This window comes from Cimex lectularius, unplaced genomic scaffold, assembly GCF_000648675.2.
Source record: "Cimex lectularius strain Harlan isolate CLEC.00 unplaced genomic scaffold, Clec_2.1 scaffold57, whole genome shotgun sequence".
In the NCBI taxonomy this organism is placed as follows: domain Eukaryota; kingdom Metazoa; phylum Arthropoda; class Insecta; order Hemiptera; family Cimicidae; genus Cimex; species Cimex lectularius.
The window spans coordinates 1343116-1361404 of record NW_019392642.1 but is presented as its reverse complement, the minus strand read 5'-3'; the positions used below and the strand labels follow the sequence as shown (position 1 = coordinate 1361404).

The 18289-nt window shown below is 35.2% G+C and overlaps 1 protein-coding gene and 1 long non-coding RNA gene across 7 annotated transcripts in view; one reads left to right on the top strand and one right to left on the bottom strand.

Moving 5' to 3' along the window:
* The window catches only part of LOC106661759 (tubulin alpha-3 chain-like), a 58417-nt gene that overhangs the window by 2357 nt on the left and 37771 nt on the right, over window positions 1-18289 (bottom strand). For 5 of the 6 annotated variants that reach the window (XM_014385365.2, XM_014385366.2, XM_014385364.2 and 2 more), the window contains 2 exons: window positions 2116-2289; window positions 60-242 (listed from right to left, as the gene is read on the bottom strand). In XM_014385365.2, the coding sequence (XP_014240851.1) occupies window positions 60-242; window positions 2116-2289 (357 nt within the window). The remainder of the gene's footprint in view (window positions 1-59; window positions 243-2115; window positions 2290-18289) is intronic. The other variant, XM_024229968.1, reaches the window with a different exon arrangement.
* Window positions 8654-9070, top strand: LOC106661761. Its single transcript, XR_001339779.2, has 2 exons — window positions 8654-8766; window positions 8843-9070. It is a non-coding gene; the product is annotated as an uncharacterized LOC106661761 (long non-coding RNA).

Genomic DNA, 18289 nt, shown 5'->3' with positions numbered 1-18289 from the left:
TTTGAAAGGAAATTACAATTATTGCCGTCTGGATTTAACATTGGAATTCGTATAATCACCTTAAATCCGGTCGGGGCGAAGTCGACGAACTGAATGCTCTTTGAACTTTTGATCCGGGCGATAGCCGAGTTGACGTCGGTCGGGGAAATGTCGCCCCGGAAAAGGAGAGAACAAGCCATGTATTTTCCATCACGAGGGTCGCACTTTATCATTTGATTCGCCGGTTCAAAACACATATTTACCTAATCGGACATGCCAAAACCCCGTTTAGTCGATAGGTATTTCTGAATGTTTTATTAAACCACTTTTTTTTAATGAGCATCAACAATTTTAAATTGATATATTTTTTTAACTTTTATAAGCTTGGATTAAAGATAAGCTGTCATCGTCATATTTGAGATGAAAGCATGCATATGATTTATAATGTTCCTAGAGGTTTATAACTTGAAAACTTTTAATTATTATTTGGTTTAGAAAACATTTTCTTTATCGTGCCAATGTTTCGACCTTTATTGACATCATCTTCAGAGCTCAAATTGTTTTTTTTTTTTCTGTGTAGATGTGTCATTATTGGGTGTCGTGTTGAGAGAAAGAAACGCTTTGAGCCCTGAAGATGATTTCAATAAAGATCGAAACGTTGGCAAAGAAAACGGTTTTCCAAAACCTACGTCACACCAGACCACATCTCACGATCTCCAAATAATCATTACTAACGGTCAATAAGCAGCACACATTACTAACAAACTTAAAATATTAATTATTATTATTTAGAAGATTTAGATTTATATAATATTAATTATTTTGTTCTAAAACTAAAGAATATAATTAGTAAAGAATTAATGTTCAACAGCCTATTATATTTCAAGGGGATCTACCTACAACGTACAGTTTATTAATTCAGAAAACAAATCGAGAAATGTACAATCAAAATTATCACCAAAACAATATTTTCAAAATTAAATTTAATGAGAGTTAAAGCATTGTATGTTAAATTCATAATTATTTTGTTCGTTAAAAACCATAAAATCATTCTTATAAAAAACCAGAATACAGCAAATTTTTCCCAAAATGGTAATTTAACCCTTCCGAAATGTAACACAACATTTTATATGAGGAGCGTTTACTTGACTAGGATGGAACTATTTGACAGATAAAAGTTTGATAAAAGTTTTGCAAATTTAAAAACAATTGAAAATATTTTTTAACATTTGAAGTTTGATGTGAGAAACTGAATTTATACAATGATAGAAATTTTAGATGCAATAAAGTATTTGTACTCGCTCAAAGTGCTTTCTGTGTAGAAAATATTTTTATAAACCTACATCTCACCAGACCGCATCTCACGACCTCCAAATTAATTAACGGCCACTAAATACCACTCACTTGTAAATTGTATTTTTTTTCTGCGAGCTGATGAAGCTGTAGTTTGGTCGTATCTGATCACCCTGGTTTGACTACTCTCACGAATTTGACATGCTTTCCGACAGCTGATCTGAACTTTTGGAAAGGCTATGATGAGGGGAACTATGAGTCCCGATTCAGGTCGACCTAGTTGGAGCTGATATAGGAACGGGTATCTTCCCCGTCTGCATTTGAATATATCGTGATTCTGGAGGTATAGGTGTTCATTTAGACAGTGCCCAGTCTTTATATTGTCAAATATGGTGAATATAATATTGTAAAATATTGTTTCTACTGTCAATGAGTAAGAAGAATAGAGTGAAATTTGGCCAGTTCACTTGAAGTACGTTGAATTATTTACTTTCATCTAGTACTTGTTAATACAGTTCTTTGTTTTTATGTTAATTTTTAACCAGTTTATGAAATCAAGTCCTAAATTCAAAAGGATTCAGCTATTTTTATGTATATAGTTCAAAATTTTTGTTGATTCTTATACCTAATACAATCTCAACCCTGTCCACATGGCAGTGCTCAGATTATTTCTTTCCAGGCAACCGAACAAAATAAATCTTGACACTTCGTAAACACAACCATGAATATAACGAGATGGCAAAACAGGTCTGACAGACCAAACCAACGGGAATGGTTAGACCAGAATGTCCTGAGTCGACCGAACTTCTAAATTGGAATCCCCAGCACTACTTCCATTCTTACCAGCTGCTGCGTGCTCAGCGCGTCATAAGCGGCTTTATGGACCGGCACGATCGGGGCGTAAGTCATGAGCGGAAAATGGATCCTCGGGTATGGCACAAGATTTGTCTGGAACTCGACCAGACTCACGTTCATGGAACCTTCGAAACGCATAGGAGCCGTGATGCCGGAACACACCTACAAAAATAACGCTTGTCATTTGTATCTAATGTATGTCTGGGTTTGAATAATTGCTTAATTAAGTTAAAAGTGTATTTAAGTTAATAAGAGAATCTGTCGTAATATTCTGAGAGCAGATCGATTTATTCTATTTTTATTTTTTTACGAGGGTTCGCAACAGCAGAGGTCATATAAACTCTCAGGGTGCCGGTGTTTTTGAAAAAAAGCCCAATTGTAAATATGTCGGGTTCGAATGCAGGGCCACTGGATTCGAACCCGGGACCTTTACCTTAGAGTGATGAGCGCGTGTCAACGGCTAAATAGTTGCGGCCACCGACGCCCCCGATTTATTCTATTGTAATTGTATTTAATTTTTAAAACAAAAACAGTAGGTTTCCTGAATCAAAGTCAATTTCAATAGATCCCTATCCTATATTTTAAGAAATATACAACGGCAAGATCTCATGAGATTTTATTTTCAAGACTAAATTCTGAGCAATTATTGTGTATTTGAATTTAGTAATTAATTAGAGAATTGGTTATGTAGTCACACTGTGTTACCTGGAATTAACTCAGTAAATTTCTTAAAAATAACGTATTCATGAATTCACTAATTTTCGTGGCCCGTTTGACCAATTAGCCGCGGTAGCCGAGTGGTTAGCGTGAGAGACTCTCACGCCGCGGTCGTGGGTTCGATTCCCACCGTCGCCTCTGGCCCTTTTTTCACAATAACCCCCCCCCCCAAATTTGAACACACATATATGAATTGTCACACGGCTAATATGCATAGTTCATAACGCCAAATGGCAATAGTGTTACTAAAGAACAACGTTTTAAGTTATACATAGTAGGTATAGTAATAAAATCGGTTTTTTCCTGAGGATTTAAGATTTCATCTTAGTGATCAACTTGGTAATAGAGTAAAGGCAAAAATGAACATGGCTGTTACTGTTGATATTTCTAATTAACGGCATCCTTTCGTTCAATATTTAAAAAAATGTAATTGTGAAATATTAAAAGAAATCTAATTATCGAGACCTTTTGATAAGGGTTTTGTGTGCATAAGGGCCTTTGGAGTTTAAATAAATCAACTGCCAGATAATTAAACGTTTGTTTTAAACAAATTAATTTATATTAATCCATTATATTTTGTAGTCCTAATTGACCGTATTAATTATTTATACTTTTTATTTAAAGTCTTGGTTAAGACGAAAAAGCTAGTTGTCACGAACGGGATTCGATCCCACGACCTTCGGCTCAATACTCCGCTGTTCAAAACACTTGAACTATCGTGACTTCCACTCGGACAGCAACTCATCTCAGCCTACAACCTTTCGAATTTTCCATCTTTTTGCCATATTTAACATATTTGTAACATAGTCTAGTAGTAGTATGTTTACAAAAATGTTTAGTAATAGTATTCAATTAATGAAGGGTTTAAGTTGAAATAAAAAAGTCAGTGCCACGAGCGGGATTCGAACCCACGACCTTCGGCTTGATACGCGGCTACTCTACCACTTGAGCTATCGTGACTTCAAGTCGTGAAGTCGTATCAAGCCGAAGGTCGTGGGTTCGAATCCCGCTCGTGGCTTTTTTTATTTCACCTTAAAACCTTCATTAATTGAATGTTATTAATTGGTCAAGCGGACCACGAAAAATAGTGTATTTAGTAACAGTGTTTCTTTTTTTGTTTCCAGAAAACGCTGCACTTATTGTACGATTAAAAAATCATAACTTTTTTTTCAAATATTATTACTAGTACGGAATATCAAGAATTTTAGGTTTAATTCAACTTTTCCTGAAAAATAATTACTTAAAAACAGCGCATTTATTGTGATGGGTAATAGTCTATCTAGTAATAAAAGGATAATAGTCACATATGACTAGTCACCGCATTGGTACAAAAGGCGATGATATTGTCATTAAAAACGGAATGATTGGGTTTATCTCCCAGATTCATGGATTTAAATGATCATGTTCATGTCATGATATAGTCTGACCAATTATCTTGCGTTTGTCTTTTTTCGATGAAAAATATCCATCGAAAAAATCGTTGTGCCAACCCGTCGATAACGGTTTATGTATCTATCTCAACAAACCTTTTAACCCAAATGATACGACGGCGTTTTTTCAAAAATTATATAACAAAATTATATATTGGAGGCTTGGGTGAAGCCATCCTTCTAATCGGCACGTGAAATAAACAATTTTAATAGAAAACTCTCCTATGATTCTAACTCGATAATTAAACCGGTCATTAAAATTATTATCTGCATGCACTTTTAACTATTTAAAAATAATTTTGTGTAGTGGGGTGCAAAATTTGATTTTGTAGTGATTTCTCTAATTTTCATTATGGACGCAATGAACATCAATATTCCACACTGACATACCTCAATTTAAAACTGAAAAAAACATAATTAAATAAAAACGTAATTGTTTACGAATAATTTGTTATTGTTAACATCTGCTTAATTATATTTAGCATATTAAGTCTTTGAATTGATTTGTTTGGTCTATTTTATAAGCGGCTTATACATTTTATTGACCTTAATAAATCGAAATAATTGCTCCCCAATATTTAAGAAAAACTATTTCTTTAAGTTATCTAATATTTACTAAAATTATTATTAATATTATCTAATTTTATCATTGGGTCTTAATCGAATTATTACTTAGCGTAGGACCTAACAAGGCGAATACATTACAAAGAAAAATGATTTAATTGTAATGAAATTATTGATTGACCGATTGATTTATACAGGCTTGATTCTGCACATATGTGCCCATGCGTTTACACATGTGCAGAATCGAACTACGACTTCTGAGAAACTGGTGAGACCTCGGTTTTGTCCGTACCACCGCGGAGTTAAGCTCCAGGGGCTGTTGACAATGAGGTCATTTCAACCCCCAAAAGCATGGAGTTTTAACGGAAACACAACTCTCTCACTTCTTCTTACAATTTACATTTAGTATGAATAGTATATTTGAGGGTCGATGGGTTACTTGGTACGCTCTTGTACTACCAATACATTCACGTTTATAAATACATTCTCAGGAAACAGTAAACCTAATCTTTCACCAAACTGGCTATACAAGACGAATAATTCCAATAAAAAAATCAATATAGAATACTCCTGGTTCGTCCATAAATCTAACTAGAGGATCAAAACCGCAAAAAAGATTCGCTGCCATATTCGACACGCGCTACGGCACAAAAATATCATTTCTGCAACTACTACACAATAAAACAACCCTATTTCTTGGATGAATCAGAAGAAGGGACTAAAATGTTCGCTGCTGTGCTCAAGAACAATTTCTCGTTCATTAGGGTGACATAACCTACGCGCTCTCCACATAAAGCCAAGAAATGACCCACTTTAATTCAGTGAGCACATTGAGCAATCTTTATTTGCAAGCCGGACAAATAGGCGGGTTTTGCCCAAAAGTAAGTGCCAGTATATCAACCGCCTATAGGCATTTCTAACATTTAGGATGATCCTTGGTCTATGGCTTAGTCTTACTGGTGGTCACTTATCGACATGCTCATAGCTCGCAAGACCTTCTCGGATGATCCAGTCAACTGACACTCCTTTTTCTTTACATTGTTCCTTATGAAAGATAGCTGTCTCTTTTGCCCTCTAGCCTGACGTCCGTATACCCAGGCAACCACTGCCGTTTTTCCGAGATGCTCCAACCTTTCTTTCGAACAAAATCGGGACATCTACTGAGCATTTCGTTTTTAGAGCCTACAACGCACTCTCGGAGTCAGTGGAAAACGATGATACCTGGACAGCAAGACACAAGGGTCGTGCCAGACTGTACAGCTCGGCCGTGTGCACATTACAACGACGGTGAAATAACCTTATTTTTATTCAATTAATTAATATTTTTATGTAAGATTTTAGTTGAAATGAAAAAGTTAGTACCACGAGCGGAATTCAAACCCACGACCTTCGGCTTCGAATCCGTGGGTTCGAATCCCGCTCGTGACACCAACCTTTTCATTTAAACTAAAACCTTACATCAAAATATTTATTAATTTAAAGAAGTAATTTGGTCAATAGACTATAGAGATAGTGTCAATAGACTATAGATATAATGGACTTATTTTGATTGTATTCATTTTTTTCAGACTCGACGAAAAATAATAACACGCCTAGTTATGAATTTTAAAAAAATCCTTGACATTGAATGATATAATATTTAATTTATCAATACAAATCGCACGTTTCGTAATAATGCTTTCTTTTTATCTGCTACGTTTTGAAAGGGAGCCTGTTGACGTTTGTAAGGAGAAAAGAGACGCATTAATCAATAAAAAATAAAAAAGACTACAACACAGGTACAAAGTTTGTTAATAATCTCAACCCTAAAAGAGATCAATTAATGTCTATTAAAGTATATTATCCGCCGGTTTTGCGCAATTCTTAAATTATCAATATTGTTATTGTCCACAAAATCTCTAAAAATCTGCACAAGTAATATTAAATATGTGTTGAGACATCAAACAGCGATTAAATTAGATAAACAATCAAACTGCGTGTTTTTTTAATTTTTAAAAGCAGAGAATTTATTGACAAAGTCATTCGCATTATTTTCTAAATTATAAAGTTCCATGTTTTTTCGTTATTTAATTAGCTATCAGTTAATTTTAATATTAAATATTATTTTCAATTTTTATGCAAAGACGGCTCAGATGAAAAATTAGGAATGATTTTTTGCCTTTGGGTAACACTGTTTAATACCTTTCTCTTTAAGTACAATTAAAGTTTTATTTGTCGGTTGTCCCTTAATCTGAAGCCTGCCATATTTTATCCTTGGGACGTTAAAAGATTATTCTCGGTGAGTTTCGATTAAAAAACAAACTGTTGTCTGGATTTCTTTACTGAAACTCCACGGATTTCAAAACGACTACTCACGTGTGTCCTCCAAAGAAGAACACTCGTTGAGAAAAAGAAGTTTATATGAAAGTACATTCCATCATACAATTCTAGTACGAAGTCAGCGAGGAAAGTCAGTTTCATATAACGTTTAACGACTTTCGTTCTCTATGATATGACAGTTGTACGCGCTTAAGTGTAATAAATTTTTTTGGGGGTTGGTAAGAATAAAGTTATATCATTATTAGGAATTATGATCGCAGATTGGAGTAATGAGAGAAATATGAAACAAAATAAAGGATAGTGTTTATTGTTTGTTGTCCCTGCGGGCTAGACGAACTCATCTACATCAATTCTCTGATTGTTTTCCCTCGTCCTTCGAACGAAAGAACCAATTTTCTTCAGTCTCTGATGATGTCGTTGGAAGATGCATCTGCTTGAACCTCTATATGGACAACGAACTTGGTATTCTCTTTGCAGTAGTAGCATTTCCGTGCCGTAATCGTAAATGATATGCGAAATAGGAAACGAAGTCATAATTTAAATCACCAACCTGAGGATGTTGCCAGATGATAACGTAAAGCGAACTGATTGAATCGAACTGTAAAGAACTGACAGGAAACACAAGAGCTAGACGAATTTACTGGAAAATTGACCGAGCCCCCCCCCCGTCGTCGGCACAAGTTTTTCCAAAAAAAATGCAAATTTTCGGCCTCCCAGAAGGGCAATCGATAAAGTTCGGTATACTCCTGGAAGATAATGGACTGGAGAACTTTCAAGAGAATTTGCAACGCTCCATTTATAGTTATTAACAGTTACCAACCCAACATTTTCGAAAATTTCCAAATTTCAACAGTTTGTTTTTTCTGAATTTTTCGTGCAGAACTTTCCCATTTATTTAGCAATGTAAATAAGCTTTCTTACAGCAAATTTAACTTTCATTCAGGTGGCACAAACCAGATTTTTCTACTAATCTTGATACTTCTAGTAATCTTGAAGTTTATAAACAATTTAGTGGATCTAAGTCGGAAAATTAAAAAACCCAAAACCTTAAATTACTTCTTTACCGTTCAGATTTGGACAGGAATAGGACGTTTTTTGTTGCGACGTTGACGGTTTTGAAACACCTCCTCAAATTTTCGATACTTATTGCCAGCCACCCTGTTTATTAGAAATGTCTTATTTTTTATAAGCAAACCTTTTTTTGATATGTAAAATATGACTAAACCTAAATATATTAAAAATTAAGGGTGGTGCCTTAATTTTTCCATCAATTTATTTAGCCATTGTGCCATTGTTAGGTGGGTTTTTTTTAAACAGAATATCAGACTAAAAACGAAACTAAATTACTCCGAGTTTTTTATTAATTTATTCAGTCCATCGTTTTCAAAATTGTTACATTAGTGTTTTCTTATAGTCACGTGCAATCACGTTTAAACCTAATGACAGGCAAATGAAGATATAAAATGTACGGTTGGTTAATCATCAGCTTGTCACCGGTGACGTCGCTTTCTCATATATAAACCCGGCCCGGCGCCGATTTAATCAAACGATTTCCAGTGATCGATCAGTGCAGTCGCTACAGTTCCAACAACTCACCTAAAACCTCGAGGTTGGTACTCGGATATTTTTCTACCGCTTTTCTCTTGGATTGTGTTTATATTTATATAACTATTTTGTTTTGTTAGATGTTGATCGGATCATGCAGCCGTTACGTCACCGGAGGAAGAGCTCTCCAGACGGTTTACTGGAGGGCGAAGCCTTCGACAGGCGAAGAGTCGGCCAAGATCATCAAAACGAGCAAAACGCTGCATTGGGGCCGAGAAATCGCCAAAAGGCCTTACATCAGCGAAGCGATCAAAAACGGTCCGAGGTTCATGTGAATATCAAGAAAAATCCAATGTACTTATTGTAAATAGTGTACATAATTTTTTTACCTAATAAATCTATTTATTTTTTCAAATATTCGTTCTATTTAACTATATTCTTGTTACCATTTCCATTGGGTTGGTGCAAAATTAATACAATTTTTGAAAATTTGTTTATCGCAGGTCCTTGTCATGTAAACAAATCTAAATCCTCAAATCTTATGTATTAATTATCTTTATTATTATCTTATGGATTATAATAAATACTTTAACTGTTATCTTTTATATAAAAAATATTTGTTTTTATTGAATTTTATAACAGTGAGGACCTGCGAAATTAAATATATTCAAACTAGATTTTTGACAAATTTATTTGTACGAAAACATGGAGGAAGTGCCAAGCCGCGCGTAACATAAATACAGTTGGGGGGGAAGCATTACTGAATGCACGGTGCAGCGACTGTTTCAAAGATTTCGTCTTGGAGATTTCGATCTCGAATGGAAGGACGTGGCAGGCTTTCCGTTGTGGACGTCGACCAATTTATTGATGAAAAATCAGGTAACGCAAAACGGGAATTGCGGAAGAGCTTAGTAGTAGTCACACTCAACCGGTGTTCACATTCTAGAGAAAATTGGTAAAGTAAAAAAAGCTGGACACCCACTACCTCACGAACTAACCGATACCCAAAGACATTTGCAAGTCTCTTCTATTGCACCATCAAAATGATCCATTTCTCAAGCAAACTGATTGAATCGAGCAATAATGAACTAACACGTCAAGGTTAGACGGATTTCCTGGAAAAATTTTGCCTGCTTTTCGACGCCACCAGGTTTTTTCAACAAAATGTAACATTTTTTGGCCTTCCAGAATCCAAAAAGGTGAGTGTGCCGCTGGAAGCTAATTTAATGGTGAACTTTTGAGGGAATTTGCAAAGCTCCGGGAGTTTGTAGTATTTCTTATTGACGTTATCAATTCAACATTTTCAAAAAATTCCAAATTTCAATATTTTTGTTTTTTCTGAATTTTTCGTGCAGAATTTTTTCTGTAATATAAATATATTTTCTTACAGCAGATGTAACGTTCTTTCAAGTGGCACAAACCAGTTTTTTCTACACTAAGTAATTCTGAAGTTTATAAGCCATTTAGTATATAGAAGTCGAAAAAAAACCAAAACCTGAAATTACTTATTTACCGTTGAGATTTGGACAGGTTTGGAGGAAGCTTTTTTTATTGCAAATGGCAAATAGAAACACCTCCTCAAATTTTCGACACTTATCGCCAGTCACCCAGTATATGTACTTTTATTTGTATTTATATTGTGATTGTTGTTTTATTATCTCCTTCTTAAAAAAGGTAATCAAAGTGATGTGTTATGTGTTAAGGAGGATGTTCATTGTTATGTGTTGTTGAAAGTAACTATCAATTCTTCGTTGTTGTTTTGTTTTACATTCTCTATAACACAAATAATCAATCTTTAGGATTGACGTTAAAAAAAGTCAAAGTTTCCGCATTGAATTATGGGTAAGATAAATTTCGTGAGCGCGAGCGGTGTGCAATGAAAAAAAAGGTGATTCATTTCAATGAGAGAGAGGTTTTGATCCGATCCTTAAAAAACAGCGGTTATCTCTCATTCCCTCAAAAAGAACACCGTTTGGCCCAATCGTGATCAAAATTTGTCAACTTGATTTCAAATCCGGGATTTCACTCTTCTAACCGGATTCGATTTTCCGCCGAATGGGCCCAGAAATAAATTTTCTCTTTCCACTTATTAATTAATTTTTCGTTGATTCCCTCGCTCTACTAAGCGGCGAAAAATTACAAATTTTTAATCAGGAACGGAGGTTTTTTTCTCCGATTTCTCCAGTCCCGCCCGTCAAATGTACATATTTATTTATTTTCTACTTTTCCAGTCTAAATTAGTTTACTATTTTAGGGAGAATTCAACGGGTTGAAGGCTCTCATGAAGATATCGGATATCTAACGTATTTTTAACGTAAAATTTTTGATTTCTCCAGCCCTTCAGGCCGTCCGATTTTATTTAAGCAAATACGTCTCTTTTGGTTCAAAGTGTGCTTTCTGACAACGGGAAGTGTCCAGTTACTGTTTTGTCAGAGTCGCCGTTTTGAAGGTAAAAGTTAAGTCCTACGTAAAAATAAGCTTAAAAATTGGTAACACTTACCAATTCTTTTCATAATTTTTAGGTATTGTTAGGATGACGTTTCTGTGACATGTACAGATTAGAACGGACTTTTTTTTAAAAAGGAATTCATTTACAATAAATTTCTTTAAAAATCTTCTCCTAGTGGAATAACTGTGAAAAGACACTTCAATGCTTGAAGCCGCTGTCCGGCCAACATTTTAGATTAATGCAGTTTGGGGGTTGCTTGACAGGCATTTTATCTTCGTCCACTTCTAAAGAAGTAAAATTCATTGGGATAGTTTTTATTTAGAAAAATAACCTCGTCCTAATGCAAAAGATTAAGAAAGAGCGTTAAAACTAATCTGCTCATAATCATTTTAAGCCTCTACACTAATGTGATTAATACATAAACTTATACATACTTCAAATAAAACGCAAAATCGGTATCAAGTAAGTCGATGTATGAGTTAGTGGGTGTCCGGCTTAAAGTTACAAATATAATTATTTAGAAATCGTGAGATGCGGTCTGGTGTGATGTAAGTTTCAGAAAAACATTTTCTTTGTCGTGCCAACGTTTCGATCTTTTATTGAGATCATTTTCAGGGCCTGGGTTTATCGGTACTGGTATTAAGCTCTTTGGCGTACCAGGACCACATCTTTTTATCCTGCCTTCTAACCACAAAATTCAGAGATCAATTGTATTCTGCGATTTTACAGTGCGGCTTGTTCTTACCTACTAAAAGCAGTATAATTTTGAGTAAAGTAAACCACCCCCTTATCAGAATGGGATATACAATTTCATTGTGGCTAATGGTTTAGTTATTTAATCAAGAAGATTGGAGGGTAGTATGCCTCTCCCACACTATTCACCATTGTTATGGCAGATGTAAAAACACAAGGCCAAAAAAAAAATTCCTGGAGTTGATAAATCACTTACACAAGAGTAAGGTGCCGGTTTCGCAAAATTCTCAAAGTCAAAAAACGGTCATCCTGTGGTTCAGTTAACCTAGGGTGTCCAGAACCGGGTCATCTATGGTAGGACCCAGTTCCTCGAAAACGTCTAACGGTGTCTCGCAGAGTTTCGTAGGGAACTTCGATGGCAATAGCCGCATATCTGATGTATCTTTTATGAATGAGAGTATAACGACAGGCCAAAAATTGTTGGTCTGATTTAATTAATGCGTATTTAAGAATATAAATACGGGAAACAAAAACAGCTGTTAAATTCATGGCTGCCATGTTGGTTACCTACGCCCTAACGGACACCAATGTGACTACATTTTCGACCTAACACCTAACATTGGCTCGGGCCTGTTAGATCGTGCAATGTTAACTGGCCGATTCTGAAAAGGCTACGTCATCATTTTTCTCGATCTAACAGGACCTAACAGACTTAACAGGGTTAACACAAAGATCGTGAATACCCCGATAATCTCTGATTGAAGAATTATTAATTGTTATTATTATGCTGTTATAATGCTGTTACATTTTCTTATTTATTTAAATTATGTCAGTATTTACTATTGTTAAGGACTCAGCCATACATCACGTGCCATAGTACAACCATGTCAGTATTGATAAATGATAATATGTAAATGCTGATTTACACAAGATTAGCACAACAGAGCAATGTATTTGTTAAGGATTTAAATTAAAAACATAAAAATAAAAAAATTCCGTCATCATTTTTCTCGATCTAACAGGACCTAACAGAGTTAACAGTTTTAGCACAAAGATCGTGAATACTCCTATTACCTTGCTTATTGTTATATGTTGCCTACTTGAAGGTAGTTGCAATGTACTACAAATTACAATTTGTACAACAAATTAAAAAAATCCAATTAGACAAACCATATTTTACTAGATCAGTTTCAAATGGAAAAATTGCGAGTATTGGCCTCATGCCCGAAAGAGGGGTGACTATTTTGAAAGCGTAATAATTTACGGAGCTTTTGTCGGATTTCCAAGTAATTTTTCTTCCTTATCGAAAGAAAGTGGGCCGTTATAAATTGGTTGGATGGGAAGATCGACACATTTTAAAAGAAAGGTCAAGCAGAAAATCCACGGTCGAACGGTAACATCTTTCATGAAGCCACTGTTTGTATAGCATTATCGTTACCGCAGTTTCACGGGCGACTGGTCCGCTGAGCGTCTTATTGATATATTAAAATGCTCGTAGTAAAGTTGTGAAAAAATTGAAAAAATTCATGAAATTCATCTTACAAACATCGTGAATACCCCTAAGGTTTAATAACTGCTTAAAATGCACAAAGGAGGGTCTAATTAAAAATCGAATAAAGGTCTAGATTCATCTTCGTGATCAATTGTACCGTGTCACAACTTTACTGAACCACTGACTACTCCATACTCGTGTCAACTATTGACTGGTTTCTACTGATGGCAACGATATTTCTATATAACGGAAATATCGATGTACACTTATGGACAAAATTAATTAAAAGCTTTTGCATTTCTTGGCAAAGATATTCGATAACATCCTGCGGAATTGAATTCACTAATTTCGTGGTCCGCTTGACCAATTTATATATTACAATTAATTAAGGTTTTTAGTTGAGATGAAAAAAAGTTAATGGCACGAGAGGGATTCGAACCCACGACCTTCGGCTAGATACGCCGCTGCTCTACCACCTGAGCTATCGTGACCTCGATCCACTCGGACATCAACTTGCCCATCTCAACCCCACCTTATGGGTTTTCAATTTTTATTGAGATCATCTTCAGGGCCTGGGATTTACAAATATTGTTTAAATTTGACAAATACATGTAGGATGTGGAAAAAAGTGAATTTATACAATGCAAAAAAGATTGTTTATATTCAATCAAAGTATTTCAATTAAAATGTTTCGTGGGTTCGAATCTTCTGAAGATGATCTCAATAAAGATCGAAACGTTGGCACGATAAAGAAAATGTTTTTCTGAAATCTACATCACACCAGACCGTATCTCACGATTTCTGAATAATTATCGATTGACGGTCACTAATCACCACACGCTACAAATATAAGTTCCTCCGAGGTCTAACTGAAAGAGTTTATAGGCTAGGAGAGTAGTGTTTATGCTCAATGTCCGCGAGTCAGTGAACTGTTGAACCTGCCTAGCATCATTGGGTCCGTATTCCCTCGCGTTTGTTGAACTCCTTCCTCACTAATGATGCCACAATGGACCCAATAAGTGACCAATACTGGTTCAGCATGACGATGTTAATGCTTTAAGTCATGTATTTGATATACATTATGGACACATATTAATTCAAGGTACAAAGTTATATTATCTTGTTAAAACGGATTGTTTCAAACATCAGTATGTTGGAAACAATTCGGTTTAATAATAAATAAATATGTTTAAACTAACTTTTTAGTTATTTTTATCAGTATATGCTTAATCATATAAATACTCAATTAATTATACACAATTTTTTCAAAATGAAAAATTTGTATCACAGGCGGGATTCGAACCCACGACTTTCGGCTAGATACGCCGCTGCTCTACCACTTGAGTTACCGTGACTTTGATCGCCCATGCCACAAACTTCTCATTTCGACTCCCCGTTTTATTCCAATTGTAAGTTTTTGCAACTTTTCATTTCCAAAACATTGTGTATAATTAATTGAGTATTTAAATAATTAATGATTATTCGGATATCGTGAGATGCGGTTTGGTGTGATGTAGGTTTCAGAAAAATATTTTCTTATCGTGCCAACGTTTCGATCTTTATTGAGATCATCTTCAGGGCCTGGGATTTACAAACATTGTTTAAATTAGACAAATAAATGTAGAATGTGGAAAAAAGTGAATTTATACTATGCAAAAAATATTTTTTATATTCAATCAAAGTATTTCAATTGAAATGTTTCGTGGGTTCGAATCCCGCGCGTGACATTGACTTTTTTATCTAAACTAAAACCTTAATTAATTGAAAGATATTAATTGGTCCAGCAGACCACGAAAACTAGTGAATTGAATAAGTTAAAATGAAGTATATCTTCACTAAAGCTCTCCGCGGCCATTTCAATTCTGGCCGAGAATCAAATAGATTGCACGACATTTGAAAAATGGCAAAAAAGATGGAAAATTCGAAAGGTTGGGTTGAGATGGGAAGTTGGTGTCAGAGTGGATTGAAGTCACGATACCTCAAGTGGTAAAGCAGCGGCGTATTTGGCCGAAAGTCGTGGGTTTTCATTTTGAAAAAATTGTGTATAATTAATTGAGTAAATATATTTATGTTTTTTTTTACACCGTAAATTTTTGTACATGTAACACCAATAGGTAGATTAAATTATCATGCGAAAGCAAATTCCTGCCATCTTGAACTATTTACAGTCTCGACTCAATAACAAATTCAAAAAACAATACCGGGAGCTTAAGTTCGAGAGTACCTAAAAGTGTTAAATTAGCGCGAAAGTTGCCAACGTTGACAGACAGCCGCCGCGATAAACTCGCTCCCATGGGAAATCAGCGATATATAAAATTCATTAAAAAAAATATTTTATCCGTTTTGAATGTCCTTAACCTAGAAATCGTTGTACGGCATTTCTATCTATCGCAGTGAACTGCAAATGACTATCAGATTTGCGAGGGTTCAATATCACACAGGTCGTCCGGGGTGACTGGCGTCATCGGATCTCGTTGAACCTTAATTTCATATTACAGAGGACTCGAACCATCTGTTTACGTCTGCCATTCTTTATGCGTTTTTTTTCTTTCTTTTGATCAGGCCAAAACAATAGCTTATTTTGAACCGCCGATGTTTCGAAAGGATACCACAACAAAATGGAATTACTGGGGCAATTAAATAACATCCGGCCGTTCAATTGACGGCATCTATTTGATTTCTTTGAAGATGAAATCCATCGTCAAAGAAATTTGAAACAATTTATTCACCTTAATCGTATCCATTTGAAGATATTTTAAATATTGCTTTATCCTGATGATGACCAAAAACAGGCCGAAAGCTTGGCACATAACATTACATTTATTTTTTTCATTCATACCATACGAGATTCAGATTATTAGAAGTAAAGAGTTGAAGGAAAATCAGCAGATGATTTAATACTGTTGTTATCATTTAAGGCCGATTCACCCTAGACGACATTGTCAGACGATAAAAAGTTAGCCGATCTTTTATCGTGCTGTCGGCCTCTTTTATATTGCTGACACATTAGCGAAGGAGGCAGCCAATAGCAAGGACGAAATTAGCTTTTATCGTGTGCCGATTAGCTATATACACTCCAAGACGAGACAAGAAAGCAAGGATGGATGGGAAAAACAATGGTCGGCAACAACAAAAGGGCTTGACATCACAAGGTTCTTCCCAATGATAACTGCCCGAGCAATCTCAACATTTAAACACCATTGTAAGTTGCCCCAAGTACTTACTGGGCAGGAGGAAAATCGAGCATACCTTCATCGTTTCAAGATTGTAGAGGAACCAAAATGTCATTGCAGCGGAGGAACAGACATGGGATCAGATACTGTTCTACTGTACTTTATTTGATAAGCCCAGATGAGAGTTTGAGCGGTTCGAGATGACGGGAGGCGCCTAGCCACCAACCTGGAATACGCTTACGAACTTTACAGTGAACACTTTCTAAAGTTTCTCGATTCTATAGACTTTAATTTACTGTGATATACCTGTGAGAGTAAGTAAGACAAAATTATAATAACATTATTAAATTCATTTCATCTACACACAAGCACCATATATTATAAATAAAAATGTAATTATTTGATATATTACAAGCACACTTGTTATAAGCACGTAATATAAAAAGGGAGCATGCAATAAATTTAAAAAAAATGTGTAGAGATTAGTGACCGTTAATCGATAGTTATTCAGATATCGTGGGATGCGGTCGGGTGTGATGTAGGTTTCAGAAAAACATTTTCTTTATCGTGCCAACGTTTCGATCTTTTATTGAGATCATCTTCAGGGCCTGGGATTTATAAAACAATGTTTACATTTACAATGTATTTGTTAAATGTAAACATTGTTTGTAAATCCCAGGCCCTGAAGATGATCTCAATAAAAGATCGAAACGTTGGCACGATAAAGAAAATGTTTTTCTGAAACCTACATCACACCAGACCGCATCTCACGATATGTGAATAACCATTTTAAAAAAAATTGCACGAGATTTTGTCGTCCGATATATGACCGTCCCTGTTGTTTCAGTATAGTTGTAACATGGGTCGTAGACGCGTCGTTGTTCTTTGGTTATCTTACCGTCGTTTGTTTACAAGACCGAAAAAAAATCTAATCGCGTTTATTACACATCTCAAAAAAGCCAAAGAAGAAATGAAGTAGGTGCATTTAGCAGTTTCTTTGAGTAATTAAGATACCATGAAAACAATTTTTTTAAATAATTCCGTGCGACCGTTTCATCATACGATGTAACTGTACTGTCGGCTGAAAGAAAGCATTCAACGGCAGATAATCTCAGAAATTGCACTCAACCTACTAAAATGTTAACTGTGACACTGAGAGAACTGAAAAACCCCAAGAATTTTATCGAATCAATAAAGGACTTTCCATTTGAGATTAGGTGTGCCGTGTTACTACCAAAATATCGGTATTATTGAGCGGCTGATTGCTGTAGTGGTTGCTGATATTTGGAATTATTGGTGTAGCGAAGGTGGTAAAGGGAACACATTAGACTAAAGATGCACAATAGACTGAAAAGAATTTTAAAAAATTGGCTTATGTTCCGAAATGTTGGTTATCACTTTCAGCACCTCCATCTGAAACTGGGGAATATTTCGCACATTTCTAATTTTCACACGATTTCTAATGAAGACAATATCTCTTGAAAAAAAACTGCCTGTGTGACTTTTTTCAGCATTAGAAGTTAGCTTTGTATTTATTTTCTTATGTTTCTCGCGTTTTAAACTGTTAACTCTTTTACAATTTCTCCAGCCATGTTATGATGTTTTATGATATAACGCTAACCAACTCTCTATTTTCTTATGCGGCCCTTACACGATCAATAATATTGACAATACAGTAGGATATTGACAATAACATTGATCATGTAAGGTGAAAAAAAGAGTATTGACGGTCGATATTGAAGCGATATCGATGAAATCCAGATTTTCTAATCTCGGAGCG